Raw genomic sequence first — 20,051 nt, 5'->3', positions numbered from 1 at the left:
GCACGGGCTGCAGGTCAAGAACATTTGTTTTCCAGTTTTCCTTTCCAAGGACAGCCACCCGCAGCATCGCCGGCTGGGAGACGGGAGCTGCCATTATCCCCTGCCCTCCCACCGCCCCCCGCCATCCCTCCCAAGCTTCGCTTCCAGCAGGCTCAGCCCCAGCCCGATGGAAACCCCCAGCAAAGGCTTTCTCTGCAGCGGGACGCCCCCGGGGGGGGGTCGGGGAGAGCTGCCGGGCCGAGGCTGCTGCTCCGCGCGGGGCAGGAGGAGCACCCGGATTCTCACGCACTGAATGCTTGAGACATGGTATAGATAGAATTTTTTTTTTTTTCTTTCTTTCTTTTTATAAAGAGACTAAAACAAGAGTCAACAGCTACGAACACAAAAGTTTAAAAGGGCAGCGGCGGGAGCAGCGGGGTCTGCCCCGGGGCCGGCGGGACGGCGTGCTGGAAGGAGGCGACGGCGTGTGCCCGAAGGCGGCGGGCCAGAGTCCCGCCCGGAATTCACAAAAATAAAAATGTTACAAAAAAAATTAAAATAATTATAATAATAATAATAGTAGTAGTAGTAAATCGGGTTTGCCAGCTTCCTCCCTGCACAGTTGTCTGCATCTTGGCACCTAGGCAAAGCATCCTCCTCCTCCCCCCGCGGCTGCTTGCTCCTCCTCGGACCGAGACTCCTCGCCGCGGCCCCGGCGTTGGTCCAGGCTCCGGGACCCAAGCGGCGGCCGACGCGGCGCCAGGCGCACGGGCACTTCACGCAAGGACGTAGGAGTGACGCAGGGAAATCCCAAAATGAAAAGGGGAGGTGGAGTCTCCGGGTATGCCAGCGGTGTCCGAGCAAGCACGGAAAGGCACGGCGCCCGCCCCCCCGGCCGGCCGGCCGCAGTCTGGAGAAGAAGAGGAGGATGCTGAAGGCTCACCCTCGAGTCTCGGGATTACAAAAGCTGAGAACTACAAAACTAAATACAAAGGGGAGAACCAGCGCGCGAGTGAGCCATCCGCTCTCCGGCGCCGGACCCTGGCGCTCCCTGCGCCGTGCCGTGGGGTTCGTTTCGCTTCCTCCCTCCCGGCGCCAGACCGCCCGTGGGGAGACCCGGGGGGCGGCTGCCCCCCGCGCTCGGCGCTCCCGTGCTCCTGCATCGGCGGCTTGCCCAGGCTGCTCCTCACACCTTGTAGTAAATGTTGGCTGGGCTCTGGGGGGGCATCTCCTGGACAATGTAGACGGGGTGCCCGTAGTCCCCGCTCACCTTCTCGTAGTGCGGGCAGTAGTTGTTCTCTGTAGTCCGTAAGGGGATGATGATGTCGCTGGGCTCAGAGCCCGCGTTCCCGCTGCATTTCGGGCTGGCCAAGGTGCTGAGGGACAAGGCTGCGGCTCGCTGCTGCGTGTGCTTCCGGTGCCGCTTGCGGATCTTGATCAGGAGGACCACGAGGAAGATGATGATGAGGATGAAGATGACGCAGCCGGCGCCGATCGCTGCGAAGACGGCCACCTTGGAGCTCAAGAAGCCATCGCTGGGACCTTGGGTCTCCTGGCCGTCCTGGTTGACGGAGCCTGTAAGGGAAGGGCAGAGGGGTGTCAGAGCCTGTGCTCCGGGGCTCAGCGCAGCTGGTTCCACGCTCCATCCATGCACGGATCACACCCTGTGGGTGGGAGAGCCCTCCATGGCAGCAGGCTCTGGGCAGGGCAGGCAGGAGCCCTGGGCGTCCACGACCATGCGCCCTCTCCCCCACCCCACATCGCTGCTCCCCCTTTCCACCTCCCAGCCGACGGAGCAGAGCTCTGCTTGTGTCCAGGTGACAACCAGTCCGGACCCCAGGAGGCTTTCTCTCCTCAACAGACCTGGATGCTCTGGTGAAAGTGGGCTCTGATACCTGGAGCCCCGTGATATCCGATTACTGACCCCCCGCCTCCTCCTGACCCCCGAGCCGGGGCAGCCCCAGCCCCCCGAGGGGAGAGCGCTTGGCTGGCCATACCAGGCGAGAAGAAAAGAGTGACTCTTCCCCACTTCATCTGATTTCACTTTTCTCTCAGCAGGGTCAGGAACTCAGGAAACCACCTTCAAAGGGCTTTCACACTGGCTCAGCTCAAAAACCCGAGGACCTCACCTCCTCCAAGCCCTCTCAGATGTACTGCAAGGAACAGATGGGCAGCGAGGAGGAGGAGGAGGAGGAGGAGGAGGAGGAGGAGGAGGAGGAGGAGGAGGAGGAGCAGGAGAGTGCTGAAACAGCACTTCCCTGCAAAACTCCTGCCAGGACATACCGGAGCTGGGAAAACAAACCCGAGCTGCTCCAGCACCAGCAGCCTGGCTGCCTGCACTGGGCCCCGAGTGGACCCCAGCCGGAAGGCATGGAACTGGGGCGAGGAGATGCTGCGAGCATCGGGGATGGCAGAGACAGGCACAACGCTTACAGGAAACCCATCTGTTATCTCTGCTCTGGAGCACCCGGTGTCCCCTGGATCCATGCAACAAGCCTGGCTGGGAGCTGCTGTGCCGGCAGTAGCTCGTGGCCAACGTCTGGCCCCACCATCCCTGTCCTGGGGTGTCCCCAGCAAAACCCACCTGGCTTGCCGGGCTCCTCCGCCGCGGGGACCTTGCTGCGCGGGCTCTGCGTGACGATTTTCACGGTGTTGTCGGACTCTTTGCTCGGCCGACTCGTCGTCAGCTGCTCTGGGATGACCGCATTCGGATCTGGGGAGCAAAGGGAAGGGACAAATGAGAAACCTCGATTCAACCTGAATGGCAACAGCTCGTTCCCCCACCTAAAGAACAACTGCCCCACCAAATCCCAGCCGGCCACCCCCGGCAGGGTGCAAGGGAGAAGCGGGAGTGACGGGAGCTGCCGAGAGCAACAGAACAAGGCTGAGCTGCTTCAGGGCTTGTGGGAGCAGCTTCCCCACCCTAATCCCCTCCTGCTTTTATGTTTTCTGAGCTCCCGTGCGTGGGTTGGGGCGAGTTTCTCACACGGGCAGCAGCAGGAATGGGAAGGGAGCCTGCCAAGGCTGCAGCACTGCTTCTTCTGTTTATTATAAATACTGGCCCCAGAGTGAAAACACAATAATGAAAAGCAGCCACCAGGAGCTCTGCATCCGAGGCCGGGGCATCGCTGGGGCTGGGAGGCACCCGGCAGCTCGGGATGGGAGGTGTTGGGGAGCTCCCTCCGGGAAAAGAGCACACTCTCCTCCTGTGCCACAGCACCACCACCAGCGATACCCTTGGTGTCCCACTGCCACCACAGCACAGTGGCCACTGCTACTGAGAGGCCTCAGTTTCCCCACAATCCAGAATCCCCGCCGCCCCCCCCCCCCGCCCCCGCAGCACAGCAGGACAGGGGCCAACGTTTTGCTGGGGCCAACGTTTTGCTGGGCAAAGGCATTTTGGCACTGGGAGACCCCAGGGCGCCGAAGGACTCACCCTGCCCCACTTTCATGACAATCTTCATGGAGCGCGTCTGGCAGACTCCTCCTTCCCGGTTCTCCAGGCCATCCAGCGTCCCGTTGGAAGTGGCTGTAAGAAAAGAGAGGGAGCGTTAGGCAGAGTTCCTGGGAGCTGGAAGGTCCCCGCTGGGCAGGTCCCTGCTGTCCCCCGGCACCACGAGGAACCCATCAGGAGCTCAGCACCTCCCAATTCATGGGCTCACTCCTGACCCCCCCTGCTGCTGCCATTCCTTCATGTCCCAGTCCAGAGCCCACCGCAAGTGTTGAATACGCAGAGTTCTCGTTTTCTGCACCTTCCAAGGATGTTTGCAGCAGTGAGGATGTGATCCCTCCAGCTTCCCCTCGCTGCCACATCCACACAAGCGAGCCATTCTCCATGCCTGCACCCTCCTCCCCCTTTAATTCCTGGATAATTTCCTTTGCTCCTCGGTGTATAATAGGAACACATGCATATGCACAGTTTAAATTATACATATATAATTACACAGTGTGCCTCAGTAAAGAATGTAAACTCAGAGCCCCAATGGGGTTGAGTGGCTTTAATTGCAGGGCAGAAGTCAGTTAAATTCACATTAACTTCTTGCTTTAGCCGGCACAGTTTTTTAAGCCTTTCAATCCTGCGGGAGCGCAGGGAGCCGCACGTCTCCCGCTGGCACCACGCAGGGAAGGATCCCCACCCACGCACCCACCAGCCCTCTGCCACGGCGGGGACGGCTCAGGGCCGGGGGACACAAGAGACAAAAAAGCCAAACCGGAGGATGACAGGATTAAGCACCTAAATGGCAGATTCTGCCAAACATACTCCAAAAACTGGCTTCTGACCCCAAAAGGGCCCTCGTCACCAGCAGCAGCAAGCGCCCGGCGGGTGCTGTGCCAGGCAGACGGGTGATGCACCGGGCGCAGGGCGGCTCTGGCACGCAGCCTGCTCTCCCCGGCTCTCAAGCCGACACCTCCATCCATCACGGCAAACACAAATCATCCCGGTGTTCCACCAAAGCCAGGCACGGGGATTTATTCACCCAGGGAAGCAACAAAACCTGGGAGAAGCACGTCGACAGCATACGGCAGGAGCGGGGCTTAGGAAAGGCGATGCAAGGAGAGTCACGGAGCAACGGGGATAATTTTACAGAGACAAGGCAGTGAGACAAAGCAGGGCTCGGCCAGCACAGCACAGCCAACACCTACCCCGAGCCTGAATGCCAAAACTCAGCTCTGGGGTTTAAAGTTGCCTGTGGCGCCTAATTCCTGCCTCAATCCCGCAAAAACTCGGGTTTGGGGAGGGCAGGTGACGGATGGCCAGTGGGGACGAATCCATCAGACCCCACTGGGTGCTGGTGAGGAGGTGATGGGAAGAGTCCAGGTTACGAAGCAAGGTCTTTCTTTTCCTTCTGCTCTCCCTTTCTTACAGCAGGACCCTGGGGTATCTCGATGAGGATTCGATGCTGAGCTACGCTGGAAAGCGAGCCTGGATCACGCCGGGATGCAGGCTCAAAGTCCATCAGCTCTGGCCAAACGTCTCTGTGCAATCAAGGCTCTCGCGTGAAACACCAGCAAATGTTTTATTAATCAGAAAGTCATTGGGCCGTTTGCTGAGTTATCGCCTCTCCCGCGGCGGGGTTCTGCCTGCCAGCAGCTCCCTGGACAGAGCCGTATATCCAGGCATCTGGGATTCGCTGGCGGGCGTTTTGTCAGGAGCACTGTCAGCACAAATCCCGACGCAACGCCTGGGAAAATGGAGAAACACCCCCCGACAGCCTGCGTTAAGCTCTTCCAAACGTGAACCAGAGGCAGGGGCCGGCGCAAAAACTCCCCACAAAAACAACTCGGGGAGTTAACTCCGGCAGAAGGCACAGCGGCCCAGTTCTCCCAGGCCAGAGGCACTGGTTTGGGGATGAAAGAAGCCGATAACATCCCAGCTCATGGCCCTGAAGCAGCTCCACGAGCAGCTTCCCAGCACCGTGCCATGGGTTGCTCCACCTCAGACTTCACCCATTCACACTGCAGCACTGCGGGGCAGGGGAAAACAGGGCAGTGTGTAAAAAAACAGCCTCTGCGAGACCTCCTGAGGTCTTATTTATAAGGTAATAATGTAATTATATCAAAATGATCTACAAGAGTAAGTATGGCTTGACTGTGGGGAACCAGGAGATCCTGCAAAGGTAGAGCACGCAGCAGTGACGGGAGACATAATTTCCTCCAAAATAACCACGGAGACATTGCATTTGGATATGACACAAACATTAAACATCCGAACAGGACAGAGAGATGGCAGCTGGAGCCACAGGGACGGACGCGGGCACGCAGCTGAGCATCCTTCCTCCCGCGCCGCACGCAGGACTGTTCAAAAAGCCTCTTCTTGTTCCGAACATAATAATAATGAGGGGAGAAAGTACCTTTGAAAGGGAACCGCGTGAAAAAAAAATGAAGCAGCTACTTGAGGGAACATAAAAAGGGCAGCTAAAAGGGTAAAACACTTGCAAAAACCATGGTGATGGTCTCCGGTACAGCCTCTTGAAACAAGGACACACGCTGCCAGGCTCTGTATAGATCCAAAATGGGCCAAAGCAAAGCCAAGCAAGATGCTCCACGCAGCCCGTCGGGCTTCCAAAAGTCAAAATCCCATCCATATGGCTTAAAGAGTACAGCTTCTGACGAGTTTTATATAAACACGTAGGACAGAGTGACGTGTTGCTGAGCAGCAGGGTCCGGAGGTGGGTGGGGGCGGCAGCCGGGGGGTCCCCAGTGACCCAGGGGTGAGGGGCTGCGGTGGCAGCACTGCAGGCTCCTCCGCTGCGCTTCGCTGCAAAGCTCAGAGATGGAGAGCTGATCCTCACGCTGTTTCTTATCTTCACATTGGAAGATTTACCAGCAGAAGGCCGCAGGATCAGCCCCGAGGCCAGCACCGCTCCAGCAGAGACATGCGATCCGGGAGGCACCTGGCGAGCAGCGAGACCGAAGCCCAAAGCGTCTGTGACGCTCGTTGCTGCGCCCCTGGAAGAGCGGCGGAGGCACCACCGATCCCCAACGGTGGATGAAAGTCGTCATCAACAAACGCACCGTAACGCAGGGGAGAAAAAGGTTAAATCCACAGGCACAACAGTGGGCTGCAGGGAGCGGCGAGAGGCAGCCCGGAGCCTGGGGAGAGGTGGGCGCAGGGCGGTAGCATGAGGCAAAGATAAAAAGCGATGAACAAAAACAGGCAGGGAGCTGGGGATACCACGGGGAATCGGAAATGGCAGGTCTCAAACATCGGCCGTGCTTTTCACACGCCACATCGGCAACGCTTAGCTCCGTCCCATCAGCACGGCTCGACCCAGCCGGTCCCACGCAGCACCGAGTGCATGGGAGCATTTTCCTGTCCCCCTTCCATTTTGGAGGGCCTTACAGTAGGCTGTAGGACCTACAGTTTGGCTGTAGGACCAGGAGAGCAAAAGCAGCCTCTGGACAGATGACTTCTACTCAGGCTTAAAGAAAAGGCAGCTCCCAGCCCGGAGAGCTATTAGATGCCTTTGCCTTAATGAAGCATTAAGCCTTAGGCTGCTGAGTGATGAGGATTTAACATTGATACCATTAACCATGTAATTGCTTGTCAATTTAGAAGAGATGCTCAGCCTGCATGAAAGCACACGCAGGACCTCCGCTTGCTGGCACAACTCACCCCGGCCCTTGGGCACAAGACCAGCGAAACGCCAAGTCCCAGCCCAGTGACACACGCCAGCCAGCTGGGACAGACGCCTCTGCGGGGAGGAGAACCTCAAAAACCTCATGTTTCACCTCCAGCAGCAAGCGGTGCCACGTGCTGGCCCCGGTGCATCACACTCTGCCTCCCCACCGCCAGCACTCAGAGTGTCACCGTAGCTTTTCTTCCTCCCCGAAAAAAAATATTTCAAATGAGAACTTGGGTTTTGGCAGATGGGAGACTCTGGAAGTAATACCTGGCAGCAGATGAAGGCAAGGGTCTCTTAAATGGTCAGCTTTGGACAGAGCGAGACGTTTGGTTTCTCTTCTGGATTCCCTCTGGCAGGACTTCGTTATGATTTGGGCCCCAAAGCACAATTAATGTGCTGAGACTGTAGCGAATCCAAGTCTCTTTCCTTTTATTATTCTTAATTACTCTTCCATCTGTGCACCACAGCCCTGCTCCAGCCAGGCGCTGTGTGGATGCAGCCCGGACGCCCTCCCCATGATCCCCCCCCGCTCCTCACTCCCAGACCCGTCCAAGATTCAGGTTTCCATCGCACAGCCTTGGGCGGAGGCGGCAACATCCCACCGGCACCACCACCCCACCGGCACCACCACCACTCGCTGCCAGGGCTCCAGGGTACCCCCGCAGCCTGACCCCGATCCCGCCGGAGCAGACGGGGGGGTGGGAACCCACTGACGGACCCTGCTGAGGGGCAGCTGGTGTAGAACAGGCTCAGCTCACACCCACCAGGCTGAAGGCCCTTCTTGGCATGGCTGAAGACCCTAACGGTGGCCCTGAAGATGCGCCTCGCACATCTCCGGTGTGCCCCCACCCCAGCAGACCCTTGCAGGAATCTGCAAGCAGACTCTATCTAAAATAAAAATCTAGCTCGTGCCACCTTCCCTCTCCTCCAAGACTTTCCCGTTGGTTTATGCACCTTCAGTCCCGAGGTGCGGGTGTTGCACCAGCAGAGGTGCTGCACTGGTGCCCAGCCCCATCACGGGCACGGGACTCCTTCCTCCCCCCATCCCGGCCAGGGCCGGTGCCCCAAGGGACCCGCGAGCAGCTTCCAGGTCACCGAGCAGAGGCATCTGCCTGCTCCACTGCACACCAACACCCTGGGGCTGCCCAGAGAGCACGGCTTGGTTGCAGCCCCTTCTCCCCCTCCCCGGCTGAGCTGAGAGGCAACAGGAGCCTACGCTCATGGTATCATCGGTATTATTAATATTATTATTAATATTATTATTACTATCTCCTTGCCAGGCCCTGCTGAAGGGGGGCAAGCCGGCCGCCCCCTCCCTGCACACATCACACCCCCCCCCACCAAGCCCTTTCCATCAGCTCCGGCACATTCTCTGGGTCGGCTGCCAGAGCAAGGGCAGGGGCTGCGCGGGGGGAGCCGAGCCCCACGCTGTCACGCTGCCAGCGAGGCCGGCAGCAGCCTTCCAGCCCAGAGGCAGCTGCACCGGGAAGGGGCCCTAAAGCCCCAGAAATGCATGCGCAAGCCAGCCCAGCCCTGTCCCGTCCCTAAACGGCTGCAGGAGGTGCAAGGCTAAGGTTTCACACACCCTCCTGGCAGCCCGAGAGCTCCTCCACAGCCTCCCAGGCTGCCACGGAAAGAGGAGAGACCAGCAGCCTGCTCCCCCTCCACGGCTCCCCCCGAGGGTGCCCTAGGGAGCAGGGGCTGTCCCCTCCCCAGCTCACCACCCCTGTCATGCCATGCTGTCCGAGGGCACTGCTGGGTCCACACAGCCGGCAAACTGGGATTTCTACGTTCCCCACTCCTACACTGGGCACACAAGACGAACTATGCGTGGGTCAGCCTGAAGACAACCCACACAGCCCCCAGTCCCTTCTCCCCACTGTCCCTGGTGAGCACCAGAAGACGACCACCACGGGTAGCGATACTCAGCCTGCCCGCCCGGCAGCTGCCACCATCACCTACTCCCTGTTGCCCAAAAAAACCCCTTCTGGCAAGAAAAAGCTCTGCTCAGGCGCTCATGGCGATGGCTGTTGTTACAGGGTGGGAAGCACGCCGAGATCCTCAGAACTGGGGACATCCCCCACAACCTTCCCATTCTGCCCTGCCAGCTTCCAGAGCACCCTAAGACCCAAACCTGAGTTTCGCAAGCAACACCATCCCTATTCGTTGTCTCCATCCTCCTCTTTGCTCCTTGGGATTTACAGTCTCAGGGTTCCCACAAACGCAAACAGCTCAGAAAAACATGGGCGTTTTCTAGAAAACAACCCGTCCCAGGACTGCTGGAGCCAGGGTTTCCAAGCACTGAATGGTGAACCCTCCTCGTGTCCCAGCAATCGGTTTCAGGTTCCCTCTGCCCACAGCACAGCAACTCTTGGGGTCAGGGAAACACCACGGAAGAGATCTGGAGCTCTGCTTCCACAGGGGACAAACAGGGATCCTGGAAGGTTACACCCAGTGAACCAAGGGCTGGCCACCACAGGGTGCTGGAGAAGCAGTGGTGGGACCCACAACAGCGTGCGCTGGGCAATGGCGTGCCGAGGTTCATGGCCATGCTGCTCCTCCAGCATAGCCATGAAGCTTCCCACCACCACACCTTCATGTGCAGAGCCAGGTGTGGGCGCACGGTTTGCCTCCGCAACTCCCTCCAGCCCATGGCTCCCGTTTTGCTGATGGCATCAACCCCCCGGCACAACTGGGATCTGGGAGCAGAGGCGGCTCTGAGGGCTCAGCTGGCACGGTGGTAGCCGCAGCAGAGCAGCACGCTCCCAACCCAACGTCCCATCTGCCGGTGTATGGAGCCACAGGGGCACATGGCAAACCCAGCTGCCGGCCAACACAAAGGTCTCGTTTATAGCCGTGGTGTTCACCAGGGATTTCCAGCTCTCTGAAGTGCTACGTCCTCCTGGAGCACCTGAGAGTGGCTGGAGGGGGATGCTAACGCCCGCCAGCACCGCATGCCCAGCCCTGGAATTGCCTGGCTAAATAAATAGATTTTATATATAAAAACACATGATTCTTCCTGCACTGGGGAGGGAAATGCCCGCCGCAACCTCAGACTGAGTCCTCCCACTGAGGGGGAGCAAGCAGGTATGGCCAAGCGCTGGTGGGTCTCCAAGCAGGTATGGCCAAGTGCTGGTGGGTCTCCAAGAAGGTATGGCCAAGTGCTGGTGGGTCTCGAAGCAAGGCATAAGGAAACAACCTAATGGAGCTGATTGGGTTGAATCGGCTACAATAATAATTTCGTGTTGCTGCAAAATCGTACAAATTTTCACTGCCAAAGGGAGAGCCTGGTGTGCTGCTCTGGTCCGCTCCCATCAGCCAGGGCCAAGGTAGAGGAACCCAGGGCTTTACCCCCATCCTGCCCACGCACACAGCAAGCAGGGGACAGCCGGGGTGACGGCAGAGGACAGACCGCTCGCTGCACACCCTGGCGAACACAGACATCCCCGCCTGCGCTTCTTGCTCCAGCAAACACACCGCAATGTGAAAATCACCAGGTTCAAACACGCTTCTGGGAACCGGAATGAAAACGATAGCACTGGGTCTGGCTGGGATGGAGTTCACCTCCTCCTGGCCAGGGTCAGCCCCCTACAAAGATAAATAAAAATGTTAAATTAGCCCCATTCCTTATACAGAGTGACGGCTACATTCGCAAAGCGCAGGCCCAGCAGTGCCAGCCGGGTTAAGGGGGTGAGAAGGGAGGACACCATGCACCCACACTCATCCTCGCGTGCCACAGCACTGCTGTGCCAATCTAGGGCACTTTCCTGGAGCAAACGGAGAACAACAGGCAAATACTGAAGTACTGCACAGACAACCATACTTTAACATAAGTAACGCTTACGCAAAAACCTAATTTCCCATAAAAATAGCTTTCTGATGGAAAAATTATAACCAATCCCAATCAGCATCATAATTAAGAGTCACAGCTACATCACAGGTAACCCCATCAAGGCCGGAAAGCACTTCTTGGTCACAAGACCACCGCTTGCTTACGCACTTATAAGCCCTTTTGCAGCGACGCTGCTGAGATATCCATGTAGAAAAGCCTTGCAAGCTCCCTGCATCCCCGTCCCGCGCCGGGGAGCACATGCGGCCACGCTCCCCGCCCAGCTCGGGGGGGTCCAGGGCACTGAATAAAGCCTTTGTCTTCAGGTCTATTCACCCCCTTCCAAAAAAAGAAGAGCATCGGTGGAAGAGAAAGGTTATTTGCACAGTCTCTGCGGTAGCCCCAAGCAGCTGGTTATAGGTCAGGAAAAAAGTGCCATGTAATTCTCCACCTGATGCTCTGCCAGAGTCATTTGTGGGCCCCGCTGGGAGCAGGAGAGGAGGAAAGCACTTATTGCGTTTTAACAGGGTGTAAATCTCTTCAGTTAGGAGGCAAAACATCTGCGACTCCAACTGAGAAATCTATCAGGAAAGGGATGGAGAGGGACTCGCAGGGGGACAGTGACACTCCCCCGCTGGCAAGGCTGATGCCAACACCAGCTCCATCGCTGCCCAGGCTCAGAAAAAAAATCAAAGTTATCAGGAGAGGCTGATTCATGTGCAAATCTTCTGCCTGGGAGAGCATGGGGAGCCAAGGAGGTGCAGGGACAGGAGCTCAGCGTGCGCCGTGGGACAGCCGGGAGGAAACCCCACTCCAATTAAAGGTAAACTTTGCATGAGCATCGGGAATCTGCTGGCAGCCGGGAAGTTTACGGCGGTGCAACTCCTGGCCCAGAGCTGCAAATAATCCCACCGCTGGGAGAGGGGGAGCTCCATCTCCACAGGGGGAGCAGGACTGCTCCAGTCCCCACTGGTGTTGCAGGGAGCTGGAGCTGGGAGCGGGATCTCCCTGGGCTCAGAGCGCTTCATCCCAGGGCAGCGGGAGCAGGAGCTCGCCGTCACCTCTGCAGCTCCCCGGGGAGCCAGGGTGGCAGCACCCGCACTGCCCCAGCCACAGGCCACCGGCCGCAGAGCCCACACGTCACCCATGGGTGCTTGCAGGACCCCGAAGGTGGTCTCATCCCTCTCCTCCAGGAGGATGGACCACATGGATATAACCATCTCCAGCAACACCTCGAGTGATAGAATGTGGAGATTTACAACATATGCCAAATAAGCCCCCGAGTATCCAGATGAAGACTTGCCCCCTCGCTGAGTGAGGGATGGAGGTGCCTCTCTCTGCCCCCCAAGTGAGGGCTGACCCCCATCGCAGAAGAGCGAGCAGCCGCCCCCCCGGCTCCCCGCCAGCCCGCCGCAGCCGGCTCTCAATTAGCTGTGTTAACACCCGCTCCGCGCTGCCAGGCGGGATCAAAGAGCACCGTCATTACACAGCAGCAGCAGCAGCAAAAACCATCATTCCTAGGGCAAAGAAACTTCAAATGGCAAGAAAAACCAATTCTCCCCGAAAAGGCAAGCTGTTAAAGGTGCCGCACGCAACCTGGGCAGCAATTCATTAATGCCAAACCTGCTTGCAGTCTGCACGTCTCATGGTCCAAGCATGGCGTCGCTTCTTGGAGTCCCCACCGTGCTCTTGGTCTGATAGCCCATGTCCCCCCAAGCACCCATGGCCACACACGCGTGATTTTTTTTTAAGTCTTCAACAAGCTGGAGGCTTCTTCTGCCTTTCAAGTCTCTTACTGGAAGTTTAGTCCAAAAGGAGGCAAGTTTCATCCTCTTTCACTGTTATGGAGGAAGCCCTTGGAGGTGACCATCCCTGAAGAGCAGGGTCCATCAGGGTCTGCGCACCTGCAGCTCCAGGAGATTCCCTGGGGTCCCCATGTCCCACTGCTGCAGAACTGCCAGGAGGAGCGGGACAGGGAGGAAGAGGATGGGCCAGAGGCATGGCCACGGCATGCACCACAAAACCAAAAGGATTGCTTTAGAATTGGCCCTCCAACACAGCTGCAAAGGGGGCACCTTTTTTGGGGGTGGGGGGAGCAGGCAGCACTGCTCCAGCAGCATCATGGGGTGCAGAGTGGGATGAGGCCAGCGATGCATGGGTACCAGCTGGATGTCACCCCCTTGCTGCCATTGCCCGGGCTACACACCACCCCTCTGCACATCACCTCGGTTTTCAGGAGCACTGAGGAGTTAGACACAGTTTATTTTCTATTAACGGGTCGCGTCAGTGTTGAAGAGATGCTCTTGGAAACCGTTTGTCCCGGGGAAGAGCATCCTCGGAGGCAGGCAGCCCGACTCCCCGGGCAGACACAGCCTGGTGGCCGATTCCCTGCAGCAGGGAGAGCCCTTGGCCACACTAGAGCTGCGGGCAGTTGCCCTCCGGGTGCAGGCAGGGGCCAGGCTGCCCAGCAGCCAGAGAGTTAAGCGGGCACTGGCACCCCTGGCCTGGGGTCTTTGTTGCAGGCAGGGTCCCCCCCTCTCTCCCCGGCCCAGGAGCAGATCAAAGCGCTGGGTATTTACCTCCTGGCTGGGTGCAGGACACTGGCCCTTTCTGATAGGGCTTTTCATCCCTATTAGGGCCGTGAAAGGCTGAGCTATGAGATCAGCTGCCAGGGGCTGTCCGGGGACAGCACTGAGCCGAAAAGGTCAGGAGGGAGGAGGAGAAGAGAAAAGAGGCAGAGGCTTAAGGGACAGGGCTCAACAAAATCGCATTTACTGTGGTCACGGTCTTCAGACAAGCCTCCAAGACAAGGAACCGCGTGTTGTCTAAGGGCCATTATTTGGGTTTGACATGTCCAGCGCCCAGGCTTTGAAGTTGGGAGTGGGACACCGTTAGAGACCCGTTTGTCTCCGGCGCAAGCCCGCCGGCTCCCACGCCGCATCTCCTGCGGGGAGAGGGTCTCATCCACCCTCTGCCACCAACTCCCAGCGGGATGGGGATGGTAGATTTAGATTGGATGTCAGGAAGAAATTCTTTCCTGTGAGGGTGCTGAGGCACTGGAACAGGTTGCCCAGGGAAGCTGTCAATGCCACATCCCTGGAGGGGTTCAAGGCCAGGCTGGATGGGGCTTGGAGCAACCTGGTCTGGTGGGAGGTGTCCCTGCCCAGGGCAGGGGGGTTGGAACTAGATGGTCTTTAAGGTCCCTTCCAACCCAAACCATTCTGTGATTCTGTGAGGGAGGAGGAACACCAGTCCCCAAAACCAGACGATTATGACACCAGGACAGCTTTGCTTCACCCAGGCTTTCCGCGTCGCCGCAGGTATGTCGCAAGCTGGTGGGACGAGGACAGCGCCGGCCCATTTGGGTGAAGAATGAGGAAGCCGGTTAATTGGGTTTTTATCAGCAGAAGTTCATAGCTCTCATCACGGCATCAAATGGCACTCTTGCTTTCAACTCATCTTCACCAAACAAGTTGTGGGACGGAAGATGAGGAGCACATGAAAGTGGCCACATTCAAATGCAATCAGCAAAGAAAGCCAGCAAAGAGCTGGCGGGGTGACAAACCGCCCGGGGGGCTGCGCCCGGCCCCCCCCCCGGCACGGCACCCATCAGAGACGGGCAACCAGGGCAGAAGGAACCAGGGAGGAAATTATTAAATACCAAGGGCTGCAGAAAGCAGCTTCAAGCGGCTCCGCAGACGTTCTCACACATGCTGGCAATGGGTTAAAGGCTTCCCAAACCAACGGCAGCTATTTCGGAAGCTGGAGGAGTACAGCCAGAAAAGCAAGTACGGCAACGTGTCCCAAAAAAAAAAAAAGAAGGAAGGAGAATTCTGGCAGTTGGCAATATATAGGTGACCCCCTTCTCCACACTCAACTGCAAGCTATAGAAAAATGCTGATGTAAAACGGCCCAGGAACGAAGCCCACATAGCAGAGGCAGTGATGGTTTACAACAAATAATTCTTGCCAGGTTAAGTCTAATTGCATCTAAAAACAGAAATGCAAGACAAGGGGTTTAAAGAAACACTTGGGATAATATATCTGGTCTCACTGAATGCTGCTGCCAAAAAGCGCTAGATTGGATTACAAACATTATTACATCAAAAATGGATTGAAGGGCTTAAAGACTAACAATAACCAGCACAGATTCATGGGGCAAACATCTACCGGGGCCTCGCTTTTGCTTTAGCGTTTTCATCAAACGAGGTCTCCTTGCCTTAAACGGCCTCCTAGGAGAGGTGGGACACCACGGCTGTGCCTGGAGACCTGGAAAAACATCACAGCACCGGCTGGCCAAGGCGCTGCCCACCACATCTGCAAACAGCTGCCTGGAGAGCATCAGAAGGCCAAGCAAGGGTCTTGCTTGGGGGGGGTCTTCATTCTCTCGCACCCCATCAGACACGGAAAGGGCTCCAGGAACCACCACCACCATGGCCAAGGCTGAAGAACACGTCACCCGAGGCAGCACCCTGATGGAGCACAGTGGCACCAGCAGCAGGCAGGGCACCGCTGGGCCACATCCAGAGATCCTGCGTGGTGGGAAGCGGCGCCGGGAGCTCCTCCTCACGCCGCCCCGCTGCCAGGACATCGGGATTAATGCATCTCTATCTAGGCACCTCATTACCAGAGATAGTAAAACTGGAGCAAGTTCAAAGAGTAGCAGCAAACGCAATTAAGAGCTGGAGTGAATTAGGAGGGGAGGTGGAGAGAGCCGAACCTGCACGGCTGGCTAAGCCGTGGGGGGGCCGGAGCTGCCCACGAGCATCCCAGGAGCGCACATACCAGGGAGGGGGGAAAGGCGACTTCAGTGGGACACGGACAGCCAAGGAAGCAGAGAAAATCATCAGAAACTGGTAAAAAACGAGGTTGAGGAGAAATGTTGGTATGGTCAGGCTCTCAGGCCTGGGGCAGATGACCCACAGGCATGAAGCAGGACCCCCACCCCACCTCTAGGCCAGCACCCTCACAAAACAGTCTTCAGTTTTCATCTTCCTATAGCCTATTGCTCCTGCTACCCCCAAAAGCAATCGGATGGATTATTTTTAAGCGCTTGGGCACATTCTTCCCTCCCATTTCAGCCATTCGCAAGCAACCAGCTTCTCTACCAGCTCAGCAGGGACCCAGGGAGGAGTAACCGCACAGCTGCTAATGAGCCAGAAGCACCTTCTGCCTTGATGAGGACAGTGTGAATGATCCAAACCTTACCACTGGTCTGGGGAAGGGCGGCAGCACTCGCATCCACACACAGGTCTGCAAGTACCAGCTACCCTGGAGTTGCCATCAACCTTTCCAGCAGCCTGCCATGGCTTCGTGCTTGGCCGAGAACCCCAAAAAAGGACTTTCTTTTGAGGCAAAAAGCAAGAATTCATTCCTGTTGGACCTCACCTTCCTACCTCCCACGCAGCCCAGCAGGAGGAACCAGCCGGGAAAGCCACCATTGCACACTTCCCTCTTGTCTGCCCGCAGCGTACGATGGTTTTGCAGGGAGGGGACAGGATGCCGGGGACAGGAGACTCCCACCCAGACACCAAAGGCAAAGCCGCAGGAGACTGAGGACAGAAGAAACCACGGGCTGCCCTGAACTCAAAGTCTGCCACGGAGCAAAACACCCAATTCCCAAATTGCCAGCTTCCCTGCTGTCTCAGAGCCCTGTCCCGGGGACGGTGCCCCACGGCCTGCTGGAGGCCCACATCCTCCAGCGAGCTTGCCTCCAGCGTGAACCGGCAGGCAGGAGCTGCATCATCTTGGTCTTCATGAAAAGGTTTAGGAAGAGGCATCAGCCCCTGGAGAAAAGATGGTTTTAACGAAGCCTGGGGCTGGTGCGGAGGGGCTCGGTGCAAGGCTTCGGAGAGGATGGGGAGAGGTTAACGTTCGCTTTCAAAAGCCTTTTTCATTGCTAAGCCGAGGGCTGGGGCCACGTCCCTCCGTGATAAAAGTGGCCCTAAACAAGGCTTGGCATATCCAAGGCGAGGGCAAGGGGAGGGGGCAGCCCTGAATGGGGAGGGACCCCGGCAAGCCCCCCGGCTCCAGCGGGGAGGTTTTCCAGCCGCCTGGGGAAGGTGGGGGGCAAGCGGCACACGTCCCGCTGCCGCCCCGCTCCCCTCCGCTTCAGCATCGCTTCCCCTGGCTTAGGGCCGCCGGCAAATGAAAAGGAAGAAAAAAAAAAAAACAAAAACAAAAAACCAAAACCTTTTGTGTGTCAAGGCAAAGCTTGGGGAGAGGGGAGGGGAAGGGGGGAAAAAAAAGAAGGAGTAAGAAAAAAAAAAAAGAAAGAAAAAAAAAAAAGACAACACGTGGGTGGTCTGCTCAGGAGACTTTTGACTTTGTTTTTTTGGCTATTTTATTTCTTGGCAGAAAGAGCTCCTGGGGCTGCTCGGCAGAGGGTACGGCCAGATCACAGGAGCATCCTCGGCCCACCCAGGGGCCAAAGTTCAGCTGGCAGCGGCCGCTCGCTCCCAGCGCCGAGGGGGCTCGCATCAAAGCGCGGAGGAGTCAAGAGAAATTAAAGTCAGAAACGGTCCGAGGAGGGCGCGGAGGACACCGCCGGCCCCCCCTCGAGGAGAGAAAAGGAGGGGACCCCCACAGAGATGCTGAGCAGCCCGCTCAGCACACCCCTATATAGGCTCCGAGATGCTGTAAGGGGAGACCGGGAAATAAAGGATAAATAGGATAAATAGAGGATAAATACGCAGTCTCTGGGGAGATCCCCCACTCTGTCCCCGCACTTGGGATTGCGCACTACAAATAGAGAAAAAATTTCTAGATATGGGAGAAGATTCCCATTGCTGGTAGCAAAATCATAAAAAAAAAAAAAGATTGGGCAGAAATGCAATGAGTTTAACAGCCTCAGCCAAATCTCCGACGGGATCCGCAGCAAACCGGAGCGATGGTGACCCAGGTGTGCTGGCAGCATTGGAGGGGAGCTGGCACCAGCTCAAAGCCGTCGGCCACTTGTGAAAACACCACCGAAAGCTACGGGAGGTTGGTTTAACTCTTAAGCGAGAGCTTTCGTGTGAAACGCAAAGCAGCTCCTTTTAAAACTTGTGCAATTCAGAGCCCAGTAAATCCTTCTTCTGCTTGCCCTGCAATGCCAGGGACCCCCACGTTTCTCCTCCCCAGAGTTTTGTTAGGTTCCTGAGCTCCTTCTGGGGAACGTATTTGTCTTGGGGGGATGGTATTTGCAGCCCAAAGGTCTCAGGGGACGTAGCAGTAGGGCGCAAGGCAGGACCCCGCTTTCAGCTCTCATTAGCTTGACAACCGTGCCGCTGCTTGAACTTGACCCCCCGAGCATGGAGGAGCCACTGACCAAGCGCTTCAAGATGTTTGCCCCACATACAAAAGGCAGACTCACGGCTGTGCATTTAGCCCCTTCTCCCCCACTTTTCGTTCGCTGCAGGGAAAGCTTGCGGTTGAATTAAGCCTTGCATCAGCTGAGGGACAGCAGAAGGGCTGACCTTTCAGGGTCCCAGAGCCACCAGGCTGGAGACAACCCTGGTTATTCACAGTAAGGGAGATGGGAGCCTGCGGGGAACCTGTGCCAGGGATTTTGGCATCCCCAGCCCATCCCTGGGGCACCTGGGCTTGCAGCCAGGGTCGTGGGCACCCCTGACGGCTGCAAAGCTGGTGACCCCACCTGTGCCCCGCCGAGTGACATCAGGCAGATGGCCCCAGAACCAGCCAGCAAGGGTGGCAGAGCGATGGCAGCTCTCGGCAGAGACCGGCCCCGCCAAATGGTGACTCAGCCTTGCGCAGCCCTCGGTCTCTGCCGGCACCGCCGCCGTGCCGAGCAGGCCGAGCGGGTTGTTGCGCCAGGTCCTCCCTACTGTCACCCCTCCTACGGCCATGCCGTGCCAGGCACAGGTCACTAGAAACCCCTGCGAGCCCCTTCGTTACGACCCCGTGCTCAGCCAGGCGTTAGGAAGCACTAAGCAAAATTTCCCGCAAAGGACACAAGGGTGGGCTCAGGGCTGACCTGCCGGAGCCCATCCCAGCTGCTTTCTGTGCACTGGGTTTACCTAAATTCTGCAGCAAAACTCCAGGCAGCCCCAGCCTCAGGTAGGGCTCGCTGGGGAAATCCAGGCTGGCAGCATCACCACGCTACGGCAGAGCACCTCCTGCCCCCCGCTGCCTGCAACATCCTCGCCACCCCCTCCGAGGGCAAAGATTTCAAGCTAAAAATACAATTGTTTACCGACCAGAAAGCATCAGCTCCCACGGCTCGGCGCTCGCCTCCCACACGGGGCGGCTGACCTCTGCGTCGGGGCCACTTGCCGCCGAGCCCGCGGCACACGATGGCGAGGGGAGAGAAGAGCCGTGTGGCCACTGTGCCCTTTGCCGGCTGCTCCGCCGTGGCCACTGTGCCCTTTGCCGGCTGCTCCGCTGTGGGTTTGCACGCGATGTGCCGAGCCAGGCGGAAAAAGCAAGAATGAGGAGAAGCCAAGCAGGAGATGAGCGAGCTGGCAGGAATCGCCGAGCCCAGCGCCGCCAGACCGAGGGAGGGATGAGCTCCCCAGAGTCCTCCCTCCATCCACGCCGGAGCCAGCACGGGCAGATTCATCCCTGTGCGATGGCCCTCTGCACACACAGACCACAGGCTCCAAGAAAATTCATCCCTCCTTCCCTCTTGCCCTCTGTAACTCCATTTTATACCAAGAAACAAGAAGAACAGGGCAGTATGCAGAATTTTACAGCCATTTAGACCACAGCACGGACTGGATTCCCGCTGCCGAGGCTGCTCTTGGAGGCAGCGCCCAGGGAGGAGGCCGAGCACCTCCTCAGTCCCCGTTCCTCACAATCCCAACTGCCCCACCAGGAGCTCCCCAGGGCAAGCCCTACCAGAAATGCCCTGCAGCACCTCCAGCCTTGGAGTAAGCTGCAAAAAAATACGCTCCAGACATGCGCTGCCCCTCCATTCCAGGGCTGACCCCGGCTGGGGGACATGCTTCTGCTCTCGGCCGCGGACAGGGCAGGGGGCACAAGCCACAGCACAGCAGCCAGACACAGGCCGGTGACCCGCTTGGCCAACGACACATTCCTCCCTCTTCTCCCATCCAGCGGGAAATATTTTCCATACGTGTCAGCTCTTTGCACCAGCCAAGTCGCAAACAAGCGCCT

At 57.7% G+C, this 20,051-nt stretch overlaps 1 protein-coding gene across 1 annotated transcript in view; it reads right to left on the bottom strand.

Annotated features, from left to right (window-relative positions):
* Positions 1 to 307: 307 nt before the first annotated feature.
* The window catches only part of EFNB1 (ephrin B1), a 50,857-nt gene continuing 31,113 nt past the window's right edge, over positions 308 to 20,051 (bottom strand). Inside the window, exons 3-5 of the mRNA XM_063346140.1 lie at positions 3,416 to 3,508; positions 2,564 to 2,692; positions 308 to 1,554 (exon numbers count right to left, since the gene is read on the bottom strand). Of these exons, the coding sequence (XP_063202210.1) occupies positions 1,166 to 1,554; positions 2,564 to 2,692; positions 3,416 to 3,508 (611 nt within the window). The 3' untranslated portion in view covers positions 308 to 1,165. The remainder of the gene's footprint in view (positions 1,555 to 2,563; positions 2,693 to 3,415; positions 3,509 to 20,051) is intronic.

This window comes from Chroicocephalus ridibundus, chromosome 9 (assembly GCF_963924245.1).
Source record: "Chroicocephalus ridibundus chromosome 9, bChrRid1.1, whole genome shotgun sequence".
NCBI classification, from domain to species: Eukaryota; Metazoa; Chordata; class Aves; order Charadriiformes; family Laridae; genus Chroicocephalus; species Chroicocephalus ridibundus.
Note: the sequence above shows the minus strand (reverse complement) of the source record. Positions and strands in the feature narration are given on the sequence as shown.